Source organism: Nomascus leucogenys, chromosome 11 (genome assembly GCF_006542625.1).
Source record: "Nomascus leucogenys isolate Asia chromosome 11, Asia_NLE_v1, whole genome shotgun sequence".
In the NCBI taxonomy this organism is placed as follows: Eukaryota; Metazoa; Chordata; class Mammalia; order Primates; family Hylobatidae; genus Nomascus; species Nomascus leucogenys.
Genome location: NC_044391.1, coordinates 75,793,104 through 75,813,209, shown reverse-complemented (window position 1 = coordinate 75,813,209; position 20,106 = coordinate 75,793,104). Strand labels below are relative to the sequence as shown.

The following is a 20,106-nucleotide window of genomic DNA, read 5'->3' as shown; positions in this document are numbered from 1 at the left end:
AATACTGGAAAAGTACTAATTTCCAAAGTGTTTAAGTCATTCTCATCCTTAAAGTCCTATAAAATCCAAAGCACAGGCATACTAAAAATTCTGTTTTGAGGAGAAGTTTCCCCACACAAAGGAAGTCTAGTTTGTCCTCACTGGCGAAGGGGTTTAAACCACTTTTGGAGTTCAAGTAATGCCTCCCCTTGGCCCTGGTCTTGGGTGTGTCGCTTGCTGGTCACCTCACAGATCAGCAAGCACACGCCCATCCAAGCTCACCTCCCCAGAGCCGCAAACACAGAGGGGCATGCTTGGAATGCCGTGTCAGTGCTTTTCAGTACCTTTAGAGGAAGAACTCTGGGACCTCACAGAAAGGCATTTGTTTGTTTTGTAAACAAACACATGAAGATGAAGCTCCCTTTTTTTTTTTTTTTTTTTTTTTGATGGCTGCTGACTAATTCGGGTGATGGTTGCTGAAGGTTTGGGTGGCTGTGGCCGTTTCTTAAATTAAGACCACAATGTAGTTTGCTGCATCAACTGACTCTTTCGTTCATGAAAGATTTCTGTATAGCATGCAATGCTGTTTGATAGTATTTTATCCTCTGCAGAACTTCTTGCAAAATTGGAATCAATCCTCTCAAACTTTGCCGCTGCTTTATCAGTTCAGTTTACGGAATATTCTAAATCCTTTGTTGTCATTTCCACAATGCTCACAGCAACTTCACTTTCTTTGCTCATCCTGAAGAAGCAACTCCTCATTTGTTCATTTTATTATGAGATTGCAGCAATTCAGTTGCATCTTCAGTCTCCATTTCTAAGTCTAGTTCTCTCACTTTTCCATTGCATCTGCAGTTGCTTCCTCCGATGAAGTCTTGAACCCCTCAAAGTCATCCATGAGACTTGGAATCAACTTTTCCCAACTCCTGTTCATGTTGATATGTTGATCTCCTCCCATGAAATTATGAATGTTTTAATGACACCTACGATGGTGAATCTTTTCCAGAAGTCTTTTAATTTACTTTGCCCAGATCCATCAGAGGAATCACTGTCTATGGTAGCTGCAGCCTTATGAAATATATTTCTTTTTTCATTACCTTGGTGAACTCTCCAGTTCATTTGGAATATGCTATAGCTTTCACCAACCTGTCCTTGGTTTTCTCCAGCCTGTGAAATGTTACTTCTAGTGCCAAAATATATGAAATAATTTGACATTTTATGTGGATGCCTTGAATTTTCACATTTTTCTTATGTCTCTTGACAAAGATTCTTTGCTTGGCCAAACTTTAGTTAGATTTCTGTATCTTCTCCTAGGCTCATCTGTACAGTTCTTCATAAAATCCAGTTTTAGCAAAGAACCCTACTAAGTCAATTTGTCAAGAATATCCCCTACCCCATCCTCAGTATCTGGTAAGATTCATTATTCTCTATCATCCCAGAGGTTATGATGTCTAATTACCCTGGCCTGTCTTCAGCAAGAATCCTGTTTGGTTAGTTTAGCCAGAATCACCCTTATCTCTGATATTTCCTCTTAGTAAGTTTCCATCCACTGACCTCCATCCTGCTCCATGGCTATAAATTCCCACTTGCCCATGCTGTGTTCGAAGTTGAGCCCAATCTCTCTCCCCTACTGGAGACCTTGTTGCAATGGTCCTTACACCTATTAAAATGATCTTGAATAAAGCCTGCTAAGCTTACTGTGCTTTAGCAAGTGCCCTTGAATAATTTTTCTTAAATATTCTCTTTAATCATCTAGGAACACTGTTAAAATCAGTCTTAAGGTGAAGATACCTCTTTGGGATCACTTTCTCTAAGATCTTGCTACAGTTTTAGGGTTGTTATTCATCAGCTGCTGATCCATTTTAACCACACCATTTAGGAACCTTGGCAAACATGGAGTGGGAGGCAGGAATCTGAGAGGACAAAGAATTAGGGAACTTCTCCTTTCCCTCCACTGTTCCACTCTCTGACCCAATACAGTATCTGCCCATGATGATTATTGCAAGAGGAAGTTTCCAGTTTCTAAACAAATACATTGGTCAGTTATCTTTAAGTGAACCAAAAAATCACTAAGGTGGACTTGAAAGTTAACCCTCACTGCCACTCATCCAATGTGAGAACTAACTGCACACTAACTGCTGGCGAAACCGCAGGCACAAACAGGATGCCTGTTTTGGTCTTGCATAAACTCTGGATTAGAAAGAGGATTTATCAGTATATTTCCGTAAACTGGGTAGCTCTTTTGACAGAAATCATTAGGCTTTCTGCTCTCTGGTTGAAGGTAGGTGACTGAGAAACGACCTCAATTCCATTACCTAAGAAGGCTTATGGCCTAGACTCAAAATACCAGTTGAGTCATATTCCCTAAGGATAGTGTATCATATTTTTGTCAGCGAAAAGAGTAAAATGATTTTTAAACCATTCTATAAAAATAAAAACATCACCTAAAGCACACTGCATCTATCAGGACTTATAGGGACAAAAATAACAACATCCATCTCCTGTAAGAAGATTACAATGAAAAGAACAACATCTGTAAAAGTCACCCAGTCATAGTGCTTAGCGAACAGTAGGTGCTCAACAAAAACATGAATAGTAGCTGCTGTTTTTAGGGAGTCTGTAAACCAAAGGAAATCAGGTCAGGGAGATACTATCAGCTATTCCGATCCTTTCCCCACATATACTTACTGCGTCTCAGCTCCTAGTAGCATCTCCACTTTCTCATTAGCATGGTTACTAAGGACGGTCAGAGTAAAGAGGTGACTGGCAGAGCTCTGTCTTGAATAGAGCATTGTGGAGCTGTTCTTCCCTGGAGAAGAATTAAGCTCTTCATTGTCACAAGATTCCACCAATAGCTGATCTCTTAAGGAATAATCATTGACGTTATAACTTTCTTCACTATAAAGGAAAGGGAAAAGAACATGTCAATTATTCAGCAGATAAGACTGTGACATTGTCAGTTTTCAAGGCACATTTTGGTGGAAACAGCAAGGAGTGGGCAGGAAGGAGAGGGAGAGAATGACTTATTTTAAACTATGAATTGGAATTTGAATTCTATCTACTGATTATGAATCAATGTAACCCCCTCCAATTAAACCTAATTACTATTTTTATGTATGTAACACACTAAATTGCATCTCAGGTATTGACATCATCCTGGAACTGTTATATAATAAGTGATCCTTGCTTCCTTACAGGCATCTTGGTAATGTGCCAGCAGGTATACTTCCCCAGCTTCCACATCTCTATTCGCAGAATGAAGGAGGAGCCTACTACTCATGCTCTGGGTAACAAGACCTCACCTCCCAAACCCCCCCATCTCCAAATGACCATGCATTGGAGAGAAGAGCCCCAGAGGTCTGCTTGCTTCTGGCAAGACACCCAACCCATCCTTGTGTCCCACATTCAGAGCCTCACCACCTGTTTCAGAAACCACCAGGACTAATCTCATTATGCCCTCTATTCCTGCTTAGGCTCAGGACCCCCAATATCCTTCTTTGTCCTGCACTCCCATTCCCATCGCACTGTGAACATGCCCAATCTGGCCCCACTTCTTTCCACTCCTCAGCTGGTTCCTGAATCCCTTCCACTGTACCCTCTGGGAATGCAATTCCCTCATTTAAGGAATCTAGTAAAGTCTTTAAATACTTGGCCTCATCTCTGAACCCTCCCTTCACATTCTTGCCTTTAAAGAAACCTGGCTCTCCCTAGAGAACAAGGCATCTCCTGAGAGCTCTCTGCCTGCTTGCTTTTTATTCTTGCTTCTATACAATGATCACTTCCTCCTCCTGAAACATCATCAGCTTTGAAGCTCATGCCATCAGTCTCTAACTCATAACCACAGTCATCTATAGACCCCTGGATCGTTTCCGATCCTCTCCCTTGAGTTTCATTGCTGGCTCTCTGTCTCTCTCCAACCATACTTCTTCATACACACACACACACTCACTCTCTCTCTCTCTCTCTCTCGGTCATTTGCATCAAGTCCCCAACACTACTTCTTTCTTGAACTCTCCTGTAAAGGATCTTTCCATTACCCTGTACCCTCAATTCCCCAACTTTACTCTCCTCCGATGATCTTGTTTTCTGCCCTACTTCATCCACAAATCCATGGTTATACCTTAGTCCCTGTCATTACCATCAACTACAACCTCTCTGTAATCCCAGTGTCAAACATACCACTCTCTAACCAGCACGGCCTTTCTTTCCAACTCACCTCCTCTAATCCTCAACACCAACCGTTATTTAACTCACCAGTTCTTACAACCCATTGACTCTACAACCTTCCCCCTACCCCCTCCCTTAATTCCCTTGTGTCCTCTTGTTCATGCATATTAAATTAGCTAGCTTGGATTTCTTGGTACCTAATTAAATCACATCTTGCATACATGTTCATCTCCTTGATTGTACTTGCCTGGCAAATCCCAAACCTGGTTACATACAGCTTTTCCTCTATTCTGCACCCGCACCCTTGCGAGTGAACATGAGAGTACTCAATAACTGTCACATAAGTGGATGAATATGCAGTAAATTCTAATATATGCTAGGAATATCGAATAATTACCTCATTTAATAATAAATGCAAATAAATGATGTCAGGGGAGCTTAGAGAAAAGAAAACTCCTTGTGCCTAGTCCAGTACACTAGGAGGAATTTCAGAACAGGCCACTTTGCTCAAGATTTCCTGGAATTTATTTTCCTCAGAATGGACATCTACCTGTCAACCACTCCCTTGTCATGCTCCTTGAAAAACGTTATAATCTTTTCTAAAATTTAGTTTGATAGATTCTGGCCTCAAAAAACAGCAAATGCAGTTATCTATAAAAGCAAAATATTGCCTTCTGATCAAGCCTAATTGTTCCTAGGGTAGTAATCTCTATTAATTAAAAGATTGTGTGGCACGATTATCTCCAAAGTTCTCCTGAGACTGCCTACAGACCAGCACACCCACACCTGGATATGTCAAATATTTCTCACATCCAAAATGAGACTTATCAAAGTAGACATGATGTTTATAAAAAGAGGAAGGTGAATAATACGCTTTACAAACAAATACGGTCATTTTTTAAAAGACTATGTTTACTAGAAACAAAGCAGTCAATTTTTAGCAGCATAGAACAAGTTTATTATGTTGTATAGATACTATATCAGACATGCATTTAACAGCATAGAACTCAGGATAAAAAACAAACCCAGGATAAAACAGCAAACATAACAAAGCTCAACAACAGCAGCATCAAAAACAAGAGAAAAAGAGGATGAACTGAGGCTTCCTTGTTACTATTTTCTCTCTGCCCCTTCTGATTACTCTTTTGGTCCAATTTACAAGTTAAAAAACCTGTTAGTCAAAGGCACCTGTTTCTGCTTAAAAACAATTCTGCTTCAGAAGGAGAAATGGAAGCAACCTAATATTGTGAACGTGGGGTACGGCCCTAAACAATGACATGTGCGTAGGTATTGTAGGTATTTCCAAAGAAATAAAAGTCAAAGAAATGAATATGCTATAAAGTCATCATTTGAGATGACTCAAATTCCAAAATAAAATAAAATAAAGTGGTTTCACCTATCAAGTCATCCCAATAGAATTCAAGACCAAGGGTTCACAGAAAATGAATATAAGCTAATATGAATAAACTAGTTAAGTGTGTGTGTGTGTGTGACGGAGTCTCGCTCTGTCGCCCAGGCTGGAGTCCAGTGGTGCACTCTCGGCTCACTGCAACCTCCGCCTCCCAGGTTTAAGTGATTCTCCTGCCTCAGCCTCCCGTGTAGCTGGAATTACAGGCATGCACCACCATGCCTGGTTAATTTTTGTATTTTTAGTAGAGACAGGGTTTCACCATGTTGGCCATGCTGGTCTGGAACTCCTGACCTCAAGTAATCGGCCTCCCAAAGTGCTGGGATTACAGGCCTGATCCACTGCACCCAGCCAGCTTCTTTTTCAATTTTCAGAGTCATAAATGCTTTAATTTTTTGTCTTTGGGGGATAAATACAGAAGTAGATACTTTTTAAAAATGTTTATTAATTTTATCTTAAGCAATGACAACTACAATGCCACTGATTAAGACCCAGGGTGGCTGCTGGGCTCAGTTTATGCCTGTAGTCCTCTCAAATGTCCAGTTTGAATGATAAACTGTGGCTGCCCTAATCATAGCTATATGATTTCACCTCAAGTATTTATTTCCACACATCTGCATAGGTGTGTCACTGAACATGCCTGAACAAGGAACTTGGCCCACTGGACTTCTCAGTCCAAAATAAAATGCAAGAAACATGTTGGCCTTTTTGTTTTTAAAGTGGTTTACTATCACCCAATATCCAATATCATTATTTCGTCTAGGCCAGTACACTTCTGCATTATGTAATAAATAATGTAGGTGTTTACACCTTCCTTACTGCTCTTTTAGGGAATCTACTATAAAAAGAAACGATTCCATTTAATAGTAGTGAAGTAAATAGGTTATTTATCCTTGCTGGCTACCTAATTCAAACCCAGTGGGACAAAAACTGAAAGAAAAAAAAGAACTGAAAAAAAAAAGAACAAAAACTGAAAAGCAGCTCACTCTCGCTTGCTAGCTCTTGAGTGTTCTCACACATGCACATACACATTCACACACTTAATCCCATGAAGGTTTGAATGAATACTGAAATACTGAATGAAATTCATTCTCTTCCTGTCAGCCAGCACCTACTATCTTTCTTAATAGAGAGTTAACTGTTAAAACATGTGCTTCAGTAGAAAGAGGAGCGGAAACTCTATAGCCAGGTGCAGCTGTTTAAAGCCCGTTTCCCATCTCTACTTACCCCATGTCCAATACGTACGGAGCAGGCTAAACAGGGTTGGGAAAGAAACCCCCTTCCTGAGGGAAGCTGATGCTAATCAGACTTCCCCATGTTTGTCTCTATCGTTTAACAAACATGGTTTACATAGTCTCTGAAACAATTTGGAACATGTAATGAGGAAGTTAAAGTGCTCAGAAAAGGGCAAATGGAAAAACCATCTTTCCTTGCATGGAGAAGTTTATATGGAGACTTCCTTTGATTGTCTTACATGTGCTCCAAGTTTACCAGCTGCTCATCAAGGCGTCTGCTTTGTGCAAACAGCAGCTCCTATCAGGTGCTTCAACTGAATCAAATCTATGTAAGTCTGTTGCTTGGAGTGTAAACAGTGATGGGTTCCTCTGTTGAAATCCACTTAAGGTCCTAGTAACCTTTGTTGAGATTTCTTTCTTTTCTTGTTTTTAACAAAATAAAGAACTACTAGTAGAGAACGGGATATGATGGTAAACACATAATCTAATTGTTTTTTTTCTCTGGAAGGCATTCTTTGTTAAGCAGGTCAGTGTTTGATTCTACTATATGCAACATAACATCAAAGGCAGAAAAATGATATACCTTATTGTGAACAGTGGCTTTCTTAAGATTATTACGAAGCCCTTGAAATTTCTGTCCCATAATTTCTACAAAGATTAGACTTTTCATTCTGAGCATATATTCATTACTTTGAAATCAGGAAGACATTTAAAAATTTGCATACAACTTGCATACATTTTTAAAATACCGAAGCTACATATATGTATCTACAGTAGTTAGCACAGAAATAAGAGACGCCAACTTCAACAGAGTAGGTACTCTGGGGAAGAGGAGGAAGAAGGGCTGAGGGTGGAAGGACTTTGGGTAATCTGAAGTGTTTTATATTTTTTTTTTTGTTTAAAAAGGAGGGATCTGACACTAATACGGCAAAAAGTATCTGTTAAGCACGGATGATAGGTATGTTCATGTTTGATAATTTTCTGCAAGGTTGAACCATTTTACAATAAAAGTAAAAAAACAAGAATTTAATCAAAAATACATAGATGTGACGGCTATCATCACTCTAGGTGTCTGTGGCTGCTTAAGGATGCAACTGAAGTGACTACCTGATAACGGAATGTCTTTTCTGCCCTCTAACAACTAACTCTTTGCAGATGACATCACTGACTGAAAATATACTACCAAGTGAGAGTGAATTCAGTAAAGCAACTAGGTGTTAAAAAAATGGCTTTTGTATATATGAATAACACCCAGTTAGAATATAAAATGAAGATGTCACTTTATGATAGCCACAAAACACATAATATGGATTAAACTTCTATATGTAGATAACCTTAAACAAGGTTTCTTCTATATGTAGATAACCTTAAACAACTTTAGAAGAAGGCCCAAATTAATGAATAGAAAAGCTTGATATCAAGATACCAATTCTTCCTAAATTAATATATAATTTAAACACAACCCAGTGAAAACACAAGCAAGGGTTTTTTGACAGATGGCAGGGAGTAGAAACAGTTCAGTTGATTGTAAAACACGGAAAAAAATAAACATGCAGAAATAGCCAGAAAGGTTGTGGAAAAAAAAAAAGCAATAAACTAGCCTTATGATGTATTAAAACATACTGTAGGGAGGCCAAGGTGGGCGGATCACGAGGTCAGGAGATCGAGACCATCCTGGCTAACACAGTGAAACCCCGTCTCTAAAAATACAAAAAATGAGCCGGGCACGGTGGTGAGCGCCTGTAGTCCCAGCTACTTGGGAGGCTGAGGCAGAAGAATAGCGTGAACCTGAGAGGTGGAGCTTGCAGTGAGCCGAGATCGCGCCACTGCACTCCAGCCTGGGCAACAGAGTGAGACTCCGTTTCAAAAAAAATAAAAATAAAAATAAAAAATAAAAAATAAAAAAATAAAAAAATAAACGTACTGTAAAGCTGCAGAAATTCAAAGACTGGGACAAGGGCATGAGTTGGCTGATGAATTATGAAGCAGAATAGTGGGTTCACGAGTTGACACAGACACGTCTGGGGATATAGACGTGACATTTCAAATCTCTAAAAAAATTAATGGGTTAATCAATAAATAACATTGGGACATTTGGGGAAACATATCAAATATGTTTTTAAAATGTGGATCCCAATCTCACTCCTTAAACCAGGATTTTTCCTTGGACCCAAGCTCTGGGTACATAAGAGTTGTGAAGAAAAAGTAAGTGACAAGACAGGTCTTTCTGCTGGATACAGACCTTTAAGGGCCTGCCTTGTGGTCAGAGAGGTGCTGTTAAACATGTACATACCTTTGGGCGAGTTCTCATCTTAACCCTTATTAGCAAGCATTTTAGATACTTAATACGGATGAACAGGAATGGAAGATAGGCTAGCTTACCAAGATGCACCCAGGATAGTGAAAGGAAGGATGGTGATGGGGAGGCAAGGGAAAGGGTTAGACTGCACAAGCCAGCTTTCCCACAAGCCACATCTCTCAGCCCCAGCTGTAGGTATAACTCTCACGTACCCGCTTACATTGTTTTAGAACTCTCTTTTATGGCCCAAATCCGACAGATAGAAACCCAAGCAGCACTTCCAGTTCTTCCTTTTGTAAAAAGGTTTAATTTAAAAGAAAAGATGCTATTGAGATTTATCACAACATTGACATTCATATGATTTTGGCATATATTCTCAAGATAGTGACATTTATTTTTTACCTATTCAGTAGTTTCCTTTCCATAGGCTTTAGAACATTCACACAGCTTTTCTGTCCCGAAAAAAATATTTACTAGAATGTGCTGGTGCCACAACAAATGTTTCCTGAGTTAGCAGCTGCCTGCGTTTTTTCAGACCCTTGTGCTTACAGGCCAGTGAAATGGCTTCCGAAGGGCCACCATGGCCCATAACCCCACCAAATTAAACACCTGGATTTCACCATTATTTCTCTTTGCATGTATACAGAATCTAGTGACACTGAGGAACTGTGAACCCTGAAACTCTATCTTCTAATGCCTTTTGTGACATTTCTAAATCATTCTTCTTTGGGGACACTCTCCAAGATCCTCTTCTAGCCTGTCGTGCATTAAATCCCTCTGAGGAATTTAATGGCTCTGACATTCCCCCCAGTAGCACTGATACACAGGAGTTAATGGGGCTTATGAGATCAAAGGAAATTCTTCCTACTTTCCTCGAATATATGTATGAGAAAAAGTGTTCTGTAAATTTCAACTTGTTTCCCTTCTCCTTCTAAAAAACATGCTTCCTAAACTGTCACACTTGATCGTGTGCTTAAATGGAATAGAAACACTCTAGTCAAACTTTGCTGGGATGAAGGACATTGAATTTATGCTAAAATTTATTTTAAGTCAAGGAGTTAAAAATTTTTTTCACTTGACTGAGGTTGATTTCCATTTCAAAGCTTGGTTTTAGAATTATACTACTAACATGTTTTTAGTGGAATAATATACAATTTTAAAGGAATGAAGTACGGCACAGCAGGTAAGAGTAGAGCCATAATTTGGAATGTCTGGTAAGAAACCCAATTCTAGGCTGGGCGCGGTGGCTCACACCTGTAATCCCAGCACTTTGGGAGGCCAAGGCAGGTGGATCACGAGGTCAGGAGATCCAGACCATCCTGGCTAACATGGTAAAACCCCGTCTTTACTAAAAATAGAAAAAAAAAATTAGCCGGACGTAGTGGCAAGCACCTGTAGTCCCACCTACTCAGGAGGCTGAGGCAGGAGAATTGCTTGAAGCCAGGAGGTGGAGGTGCAGTGAGCTGAGATCATGCCACTGCACTCCAGCCTGGGCGACTCCGTCTCAAAAAAAAAAAAAAAGAAAGAAAGAAACCCACTCACTCACTGGCTTTGTGAACCAAAGCAAGTTACTGATCCTCTCTGTGCTTCAGTTTTCTCATCTGTAAAGTGGGAATAACAATACCAACTTGACTGGATTGTTGAGAGGATTAAATGAGATAATACATTTATTACCTCATTGTGTGTAAGGCACTTACAATCATGCCTGACTTACAGTAAATGTCAGCTATTTTTATTTTCCTAACAGAACACCATCCATTTAAATTGCCTGACATTTTGTTAGAAGCCTGATAATTACATGTTTTGCAAATGCGCAAGTGGACTAAGCATAATTAGAGCTAAATACCCATGTCAAGAAATCCACAATTTGGCAAGTGCTCAGACCAGCAAAACAAGGCACAATATTTATCCAGAAACTGATTTCAAATAGGCTTACTTGCTCAGTTCCTCAAGATAATTCTGAAGTCTAACAAACATGCCACATACATCCTACTTCATTGTTAATAATATAACAAATAGTGGAGATGAGGTTCCCCATTCATCAGTATGATAAGGATCTGTTGTGATTCACTGCCACCAAAAAAGATGGCCAGTGACCCAGAAAAGGGCCAGGAAGCCCCATCCCTGTCACCAGGGGTCACCAGATGCCACAGCCCAGCACTTCTTGTGGCTGCTCATGGGATGCTCTGAACCCACAGTCCTTGAAAAAGAGGAGATGGACAGTTCTGAGAGGCTGTCACCACCTTTCCGAAGCTCTCTCCCTGGGATAAGCTGAACTAAGCAAGTCCTGAAGAGCAGGCACAGCTTCTTAAGTGGGTAACAAGGTTATCCAAATTATACAGCAACCCCACACTCCAATTCAGGAGTACCACACTACTGACTACATCAAGAAAAAGGAAAAATATACTATTTATTTCACATTTTTCAGCAACAATGTTATAGTGTCTCCTAATCATTGAGGAATAGTGCAAAAAAAAAAAAACTGCTACTACAACGTGTACACATGATTTACACCAATTTATAAAAGAAAAATTGACCAATAGTTTTTCCTCACTCACTTGCCGCCTGACATGGGTTTCGTGAGGAGGGAAAGGCATAGAGTTAAAGGCATTTATTCCAAAACTGCTCGTGTTCTGGAGGCCATAAATTCAGGTCTGGTCCTACAGCGTGCTGTACCTTCAGCTATGTGGCAATTACGTAAAGGTTTAAAATCTCTTTTTTTTTTTTTTTTTTTTGAGACGGAGTCTTGCTCTTTCACCCAGGCCGGAGTGCAGTGGCGCTATCTCGGCTCACTGCAAGCTCCGCCTCCCGGGTTCACTCCATTCTCCTGCCTCAGCCTCCCGAGTAGCTGGGACTACAGGCACCCGCCACCACGTCCGGCTAATTTTTTGTATTTTTAGTAGAGACAGGGTTTCACTGTGTTAGCCAGGATTGTCTCGATCTCCTGACCTCGTGATCCACCCGCCTCGGCCTCCCAAAGTGCTGGGATTACAGGCGTGAGCCACCGCACCTGGCCCTAAAATCATTTTTTAAAAACAATAAAATATTCTAGAAGCAGAAGGGCAATAATTTGATTTATGGCAAAATCTTTAGAGAGAGAAACACAATACCAAAAATAATCTTGATGATAGCATGTATCAGTTACTTAGCAGGACTATTCATATTCACTGTAGTAAGAGCTTTATGTGCATTATCTCATTTAATTCTCACAGAAACTCTGTAATGAAGATGATGTTATTACCCCCATATTACAGACAGAACACTGAGGCTCTGAGAGACGAGAAGTAATTTGCCCAGGATTTGAGCTCAGTTTTCTGACCCCAGGCATCGATATTGTGCTTCTCAGTAGTGGCAGCTTTAAACATTTAACAGCAATGACAACTCTCCTTACAGATGCAGAGGAAACAATACCTCATAACATCAGAGGAATCAAGGGTGCATATGACAGCGGAAGAAAAAAAGGAGCAAAAAGGAAACAGGGCTCCCATTTCTTTTCCACCCAATCTTGCCATCTTGAATTTAGAACTCAATTCCAAACTGGTCAGAAATAACCAAGCTTCATGTGTTCCAGGAATAAAGGAGCTTGCAATCATTTTTACTGCCCCTTCCTTTAGCCAAGATACTCTTAATTTCCCTAGGAACGACTTTATTCTGCAGATGAAGACAGGTATCAGGTGATTTCCAGCTTTCTATAATAGGAAAGAGCATTCTCATGGAAAAAGCAAATATGGAACCAAACCAGGCCATGAACCTTTCAAGGGAGCCTGCACAGCTTTAAGCCACTGGGTGTTCAAACTATTTGGGAAAATCCAAATTTGAACTTAAGTCCTTGACCTTATGATAATGACCTAGTAGTCTGCTATTACAGAAAATTTTATAAAACCTGAAAAAAAGTTAAAAATTTTGAAAACCTTTTTATAAAACCTAGAAAGTTGTAACCAGGGCTCAAGCTATGTCAATATACACAGTATTTATGGAACCAGAAATCAGGAAGTAGAAATCTCCTGTCTTAAATGTCTGCAGGAAGGAGATGTTATCAAAGGGAAACTCTTCCCCAGACTCTGATGCTAGATTAGCTAATGGCAGAGGAAAACTCACAAATATGATTTGGTCCTGGTTCCAGTTTTCTCCTACAACCAGTAAACTATAAAAATACTTAACAAAAGTTTACTTTGGAAAAGACGTTTCTCCAAACAAAAAAGGTGTAAGTTGCTATGCTTTTTTCCCCCCTGTAACTTTATAGGATGAGGGGAAAAGTGAAATATTCTAGAAAAATAAAATGAAGAAGTAATGAACATAAAGAAACTGAGCCTGTGGAAACAAAGACTCAGATTAGAATCCTGGCTCTGCTCAAAGACCCTGGAAAAGGTATTTTCTCTCTCTTTTCCTCAGCGTCTTCATCTGTGAAATGGAAATAATCCTGGCCTCCGGAACTGTAAGACAACAAACTCTGACTGTTTGAAGCCACTCGCTTTGTTTGTGGCTTAACGTGTTTCTTACAGCAGCTGTAAGAAACTAACACAGCGAGGAAACAAATACAGGAAGGAAAATTTTGCTTTCAGCTTCAGGTGAAATTGGTAGAGAAGACCTAAGCCAGATAGAAAGGTTATTTCTTACAAAATAAACCTTTTAGGAGTTTGAACCTAGTTAGGTCTTGGATTCAGTTTTGTATTTCAAAACTAGGAACAAGAGTACTTAGACCATAGGTTATACATGAAGGTATAGTCTGTAATTAGTCTTTATTATAATAAGTTATCAGTAGGCACATATTGGATATTATGTTATTTTTAATCTACGAGTATAACTTGACAATAAATTACTTATATAATACAATATTACTATTCATGCTGTGTTAGTCTGATAGATTCACACACCTTCACTACTCCAGAGGCAAAGCTAGTTTAGTTTACTACCATGCTAGTATAGTGGTTGTCAACCAGCAGGGATTTGCCCCATGGGGACATTAGGCAAAAACATCCAGCGACATTTTTGGTTGTCGCACGAGGGTGCAAGGGGGCTGCTACTAGCCAACAGTGGATAGAGACGAGGAATGCTGCTAAAACATCCTACACTGCACAGGACAGTCCTCTACAACAAAGAAACATTAGGCCCCAAAATGTCAATCGTGCCAAGGTTGAGAAGTCTGCTCTTGCAGTACCCAGATAACTTCTAGTCAAAGCTTCAAATACCAAAGTGTTCATGTCCTCATCCCTCATCCAGAGTAATCAATCATGTATCCTTTCGAAATTTGGTAGAACCAGGCTATTAATAGAGTGACTCACTAGCAGCCAGTGCTAATGAAAACTAAACTTTCTTGTAAAGAGAAAGGCATGTGCCCACAGCCCCAGCCACTCAGGAGGCTGAGGTGTAAGGGCTGCTTGAGCCCAGGAGTGTGAGGCTGCAGTGTGCTATGATCATGCCTGTGAATAGCCACTGAACTGCAGCCTGGGCAACAGAACAAGGTCCCCTCTCTGAAAAAAAAAATTAATAATTAAAATAAGCTTGCTTTTAATGTTCTAAAAAACTGAAAATTCCTGTCACAAAGACAGCGTCATGGCCACTCATCAAGCCAGCTTTATAAGCACTAGCAGTGATACATGCACTGCGAAGTGGAGGGGTCCACACACCTCAGCAATCTACGGAATGTGCCCAGTATAAACCTTCTGCCAGTCTGGATTGGAGGAGGAAGAGTAACTGTCCTCCCGAGCAGCTTTTCTCAGTAGCTGAAAAACCTCCCTGAAGAGGAAAACCACTGGAAGCCCAGGGGCTAAGTTCCTTGACTGAAACTTGGAATTAGAATTAGGCAGTGGGTGGCTAGATCAGTCCTCAAGCGCTGGCACAGGTGATTTTCCTTTATCTGTAACTTGTGGCCAAGCCTAAATTATTGCCTTATTCAGGGTTGTTGTATCTCCTTTACTGTTGCCTCTGGCATGCAAAGCATTTGCAGTCGCCTCCTTGCAGCTATCACGTAAATACGGTCACGCATAGTTTACATTTTTAACCAAGTCTGTTTATCAAGCCTCTGTGGTCTGCATGTCACCTCACCACATATTAAGGTCACAAACAATTAGGTCTCCAATACTATTACCTAAGAACACCCTAGAAATATAATGAACTAATTGGTAAGGCAAAAAAAAAATCTAGTTTTGGTAAAGGCCAAGTTAGGTACTCAGGTTGTCCTCTCCATTGGAGCTGTGTATCTTGCTCTTAAAAAAAAAAAAAAGAAAAGAAAAAGAAAAAAAAAAGGCCAGGTGCGGTGGCTCATGCCTCTAATCCCAGCACTTTGGGAGGCCGAGACAGGTGGATCACCTGAGGTCAGGAGTTCTAGACCAGCCTGACTAACATGGAGAAACCCCATCTCTACTAAAAATACAAAATTAGCCAGGCGTGGTGGCGCATGCCTGTAATCCCAGCTACTCAGGAGGCTGAGGCAGGAGAATCACTTGAACCTGGGAGGCGGAGGTTGCAGTGAGCCAGAGATCACGCCATTGCACTCCAGCCTGGGCAACAACAGCAAAACTCTGGTCTCAAAAAAAAAAAAAAAAAAATTTCTCAAAGACTCCCAATGGCATTGCTCTTCATTAATAAAACAAGTTCAAATTTACCTGAGCAAATAAATGTGGGATAGCTAGGAGAGCAAAACCATCTGTGAAGGGCAAAGTATGCTACTAAGTAGAAGAGCATATTACCTTAATTCTGACTTTCAATAGTCTATATTTATTGAGTAGTTCTGTGCAAATTCAAGAACAAAAGTTGCACTGTACTGGTTTAAATACCTTTAATATTTTCATTAAGTCACCAAAGTCACCATAATCGAAATTACATTTATATTTAAAATTGGCTTGGTACTGTCAGTGTACATTTTACCATTTAAATCAAAAGTTTAGTTAAAGCTCTTGGTCCACTGAGACAGAACAAATATTTCAACAGCTGGAAGATGTTAAAAGTCAAGAGTTCTGGCATTTGAAGAGACATATATAATTACTCTCTCCTAAAAACAAAACATCCTGGAGAAAGCCAAGGAAAAATGCTATCTCATAGGAAACCAACAAAACACAAAAACATAAAAATTATAATTCTTCTCCCATCTTTCTTTATAAAATTTACAGCCGGGCGCAGTGGCTCACACCTGTAATCCCAGCACTTTAGGAAGCCGAGGCAGGCAGATCTCGAGTGAGGTCAGGAGATTGAGACCATCCTGGCTGACACCGGGAAACCCCATCTCCACTAAAAATACAAAAAATTAGCCGGGCGTGGTAGCGGGCGCCTGTAGTCCCAGCTACTCGAGAGGCTGAGGCAGGAAAATGGCGTGAACCCGGGAGGCGGCGCTTGCAGTGAGCCGAGATCACGCCACTGCACTCCAGCCTGTGGGACAGAGCAAGACTCTATCTCAAAAAAAAAAAAAAAAAAAAAAAAATTTTTTTTTTACTTAGCTGCTAAAACTATTTAGACTACTCCAGGTAAGAGAAGTAATTTCTCCTTGGAGATATGGAAATAGAATTTTCCTAAGTATGAAAAATAATGATCAGCATTTTAATGTATGTATCATTGTCACATTATGGCTTCTCAGGGAAGACCATACTAACATTTCATTTCAGCTAGACAGCCACTCAGCTGAAATAATTCATAATATGGTCTGATTAAAAGGAGCAAAAAGAAAAACTCAAAAGGAGCAAAAAGAAAAACTCAATCTGTTTTAATTTAGTTTGAATTTTCAAGCTATAAAGTCAGCAACTCAGAACTAGCATTTAATTAAATATTTCTGATACATTTGGACATTTATTTTGTATTTTCATAGCGATCTGTTTCTATAATTCTCTTCACCTTGCCTAAATTGCACCCCAGGACCACCCCTGCTCCCACCATGTGCCATCAATTCAGGCTACCATCATTTCCCTCATATGTGGAAATAACAGCCCACAGATTTATGTTTTCACTCTAAGTTCATATTCTAGAAAAGACTAAATATTTACATAGGACCTTACATGTGTTGGGTGCATTTAATAAAGTATGTTCCCTAGAGAAAGGCAGAGCTGAAGGGGTGTGTGTGTGTGTGTGTGTGTGTGTGTGTGTGTGTAGAACAGGAACAGTCTGACAGAAGAAATACTGGAAAGAAAAGGTTTCTACAATATTCTTCATGGACATCTCACCAGAGCTGGACACAAACACACAACTAGAAGCCTGGAGTAAGAAGAACAAACACTCTGCCAATCAAATGATTTATTTCATTCCCTTCAGAAGGGTGTATGGCTAACACCTTCCCAGTCACAGGGGAATGTTTTAGACTAAGAATCATTAAAAGCAGTGCATTTTAAGTTAAAAGGAGCACTAGAGTTGCTCCCCAGCCTGTTCTCAACTGGACCCACTTTTTTCTGTTTTACACAAAAATTTTATGGTAGGAGTCTGAAAAACACTGAATGAGAATAAAAACAGTGCTACCTTCTCAGGGATATCGTAAGAATTGAATGACATAAATGTGTAAAATGCTTAGAACAGTGGCTCAATAGAGGTTGGCAAGAATTATGATGCAGATAATGATTCAAGTCTGAAACTACATAAGCAATTTAAAGAAAATGAACCATAGATGCAATTATGATTCAGTATGTAGAAACTATACTTCCAACATCTCTAGCTTTTAAAGGATGATCACCCTAACAGGCGTCTGAATTATAGAACTTTAAAACTGGAATGTCTAGTCAGCAACACCAGATAAAGACTTACCTCTTCTTCTTGGTGATAATGAGCACATCGTTAAAGAGAAAGAAGTAGACTTGCTGTTTGGATGTCCTTCTTGAGAAAAGCACAGTGTCTTCAACATAGGCTGTCAATTCACCTCTTTTTACCAACCACCGGGAAGAGGAGACTAAAGGAAAAGGCTACAAAAGGAGAAAATCCCAGTGACCAAAGCTAAATTGAAATCCTCTTAAGTTTACTGAAAGTAAAATCTAAAACGTACATTCAAACAAATGATACTTATCATAGTATGCATCATTATTTTATAGGCATATAAAACAACTATAAATACAGAAGTACAGTGCATTCTTCAAGAAAAAATGAAAGGAACAATATATCTTCCACTATAAAAAACTATTAACTTCCCAATATGAAACTAAAACTCAATGAGAAAATGTTATTGGATCAATAAAAAACTATGACCCTTCTATTAACTCTCAACTGAAAAAGAAAGGAGTTACTTAAAATTGAAAAGCCTAGTAATAAAATCTATCAGAATCGACTAGTTATTTTAAATATCTCAAATCAGAATCTAAACATACAGAAAAACACAACTGTAGGTTAACAAGACAAATATAAAAGTCTACATTTACTTTATGAAGTAAAAAGGTTTCTTTCAAGAGAAAAAAACCCTACATGCTTATTTTTTTGTCTACAAATTGTCTATTTAGCCATATTCTTGAGAACACCTGTTCTTAAGATCATGGTAGCTTTCTTCATGGAAGTTTGTACCTGAAAGCATCATACTACTTTCTGGCTGTGAAAATGAGGTTCTTCCAAAATAATCCATCACAATCATTATAATATCATAGAAAAGGCTGTATCCAAAAAAATTACATACTGCTTTATTTTCTTTATTCAGTCTTATACAAGCCAACTGGAAAACTCTCAAAACTACAGAACAATCCTTACCCTTGAAAGCTTTTTTTTTAAGTTACCAGAAATGTTTACTGCCAAAAATCTGATTTAAAAGACTGCATCCATAAAATAAGCAAAAGTTCTTGGACACACAAAACATAATGCAGAAATGTGATGCAATCAAACATCACCCTTTTCAGGAAATAATGATTAAAAATAGCTAAAGGAAATTGAGGATATTAGAGAGGAAATGAGAAGGCTAAGAAAGTATTTCATATTTATTTTAAACTTTATAAAGAGCTTTTATAAGAAGGCTGCTTATCATTTATATACTATTTTCCTGAAGGTCCAAGAAATGAAGATAAAAGATTATGGCTAACCCCAAACTTTTCAAAACTGGCTGCTAAGGGAGTTCATGAAGTTCCCAACCCCCAAAATCTCAAAATCAGACAATTACCCTACAGAGACAGCTGAGACCTTAAAGGTCGACAGATTGCTTAGATAACTCCGGCAGACTAGGCAGCACATACAAGAGGTCACCTTGTGTCAGGGTAGGTCCGGCTGAAGGGCCGTAATTACAGGAAACACAGGACCATCTTGCTATTGCGTGTAACCCTACCAGATGAACCAAGGACAGTATTATGGTTAAGTTTCAGTGCACATGCTGCCCTGTGACTGTTCTGATTTAGGGGGTGGAGAAAGAAAGATTTTTAAATTGTTTTATTGTTTTTAAAGCAGATTCATTTTTATGGAGTCCTCATACTCCACTAGGGGCAAAACTAAATTTCTACCTATAAACACCTAAAATTGACAATAGCTTTCAATACATCTATGCTTCTTTTGAAAACAAAAATCCAACATTATATTAGTTTATGTTTCAGATTTATTGTTAGAAGACTGAACTCAATCAGATAGGTTTTATTAAAGAAGAGATATTAAAATGATCAAAATAAAGGGAATCAGAACAGCCCAAAGTGAGCATGAGTGAATTCCCCTAGTAAGGAAATGCTGAGACTAGAATCGATGTGTGAACCAGAAACTAGAAAAGAAATTCATGAACAAAGATATATCTTAAATAGTACTGAAATAATGCCTACGGAGCACAGACATTTCATTATTTTTTTTCTATTACCTGGCATCCTAGAAAGCTAGCCTTGGCATAAAATGTAACTAATTTTATGGCGCAGCAAGAAAAGAGAGAGCTGCTGAAGAGCAAATAATTTTTTTTAATGTTGAGATAAAATTTACATAACATGAAATTCACCATTTCACCACTTCAAAGGGTGTAGAATACAGTGGTTTCTAGTATGTTCACAATATTGTTCAATAATCACCATTATGTAATTCCAGAGCATTTTCATTACCTCAAAAGGAAACCCCATATGCATTGAGCAGTCATCCCCCACTCTTCCTCCCCCAAGCATCTG

General features: G+C 39.2%; 1 protein-coding gene across 2 annotated transcripts in view; it reads right to left on the bottom strand.

The window, feature by feature from the left end:
* Positions 1 to 20,106, bottom strand: part of ARHGEF26 (Rho guanine nucleotide exchange factor 26) — a 141,896-nt gene that overhangs the window by 14,835 nt on the left and 106,955 nt on the right. For both annotated transcript variants that reach the window (XM_030822740.1, XM_012510747.2), the window contains 2 exons: positions 17,810 to 17,964; positions 2,668 to 2,877 (listed from right to left, as the gene is read on the bottom strand). In XM_030822740.1, the coding sequence (XP_030678600.1) occupies positions 2,668 to 2,877; positions 17,810 to 17,964 (365 nt within the window). The remainder of the gene's footprint in view (positions 1 to 2,667; positions 2,878 to 17,809; positions 17,965 to 20,106) is intronic.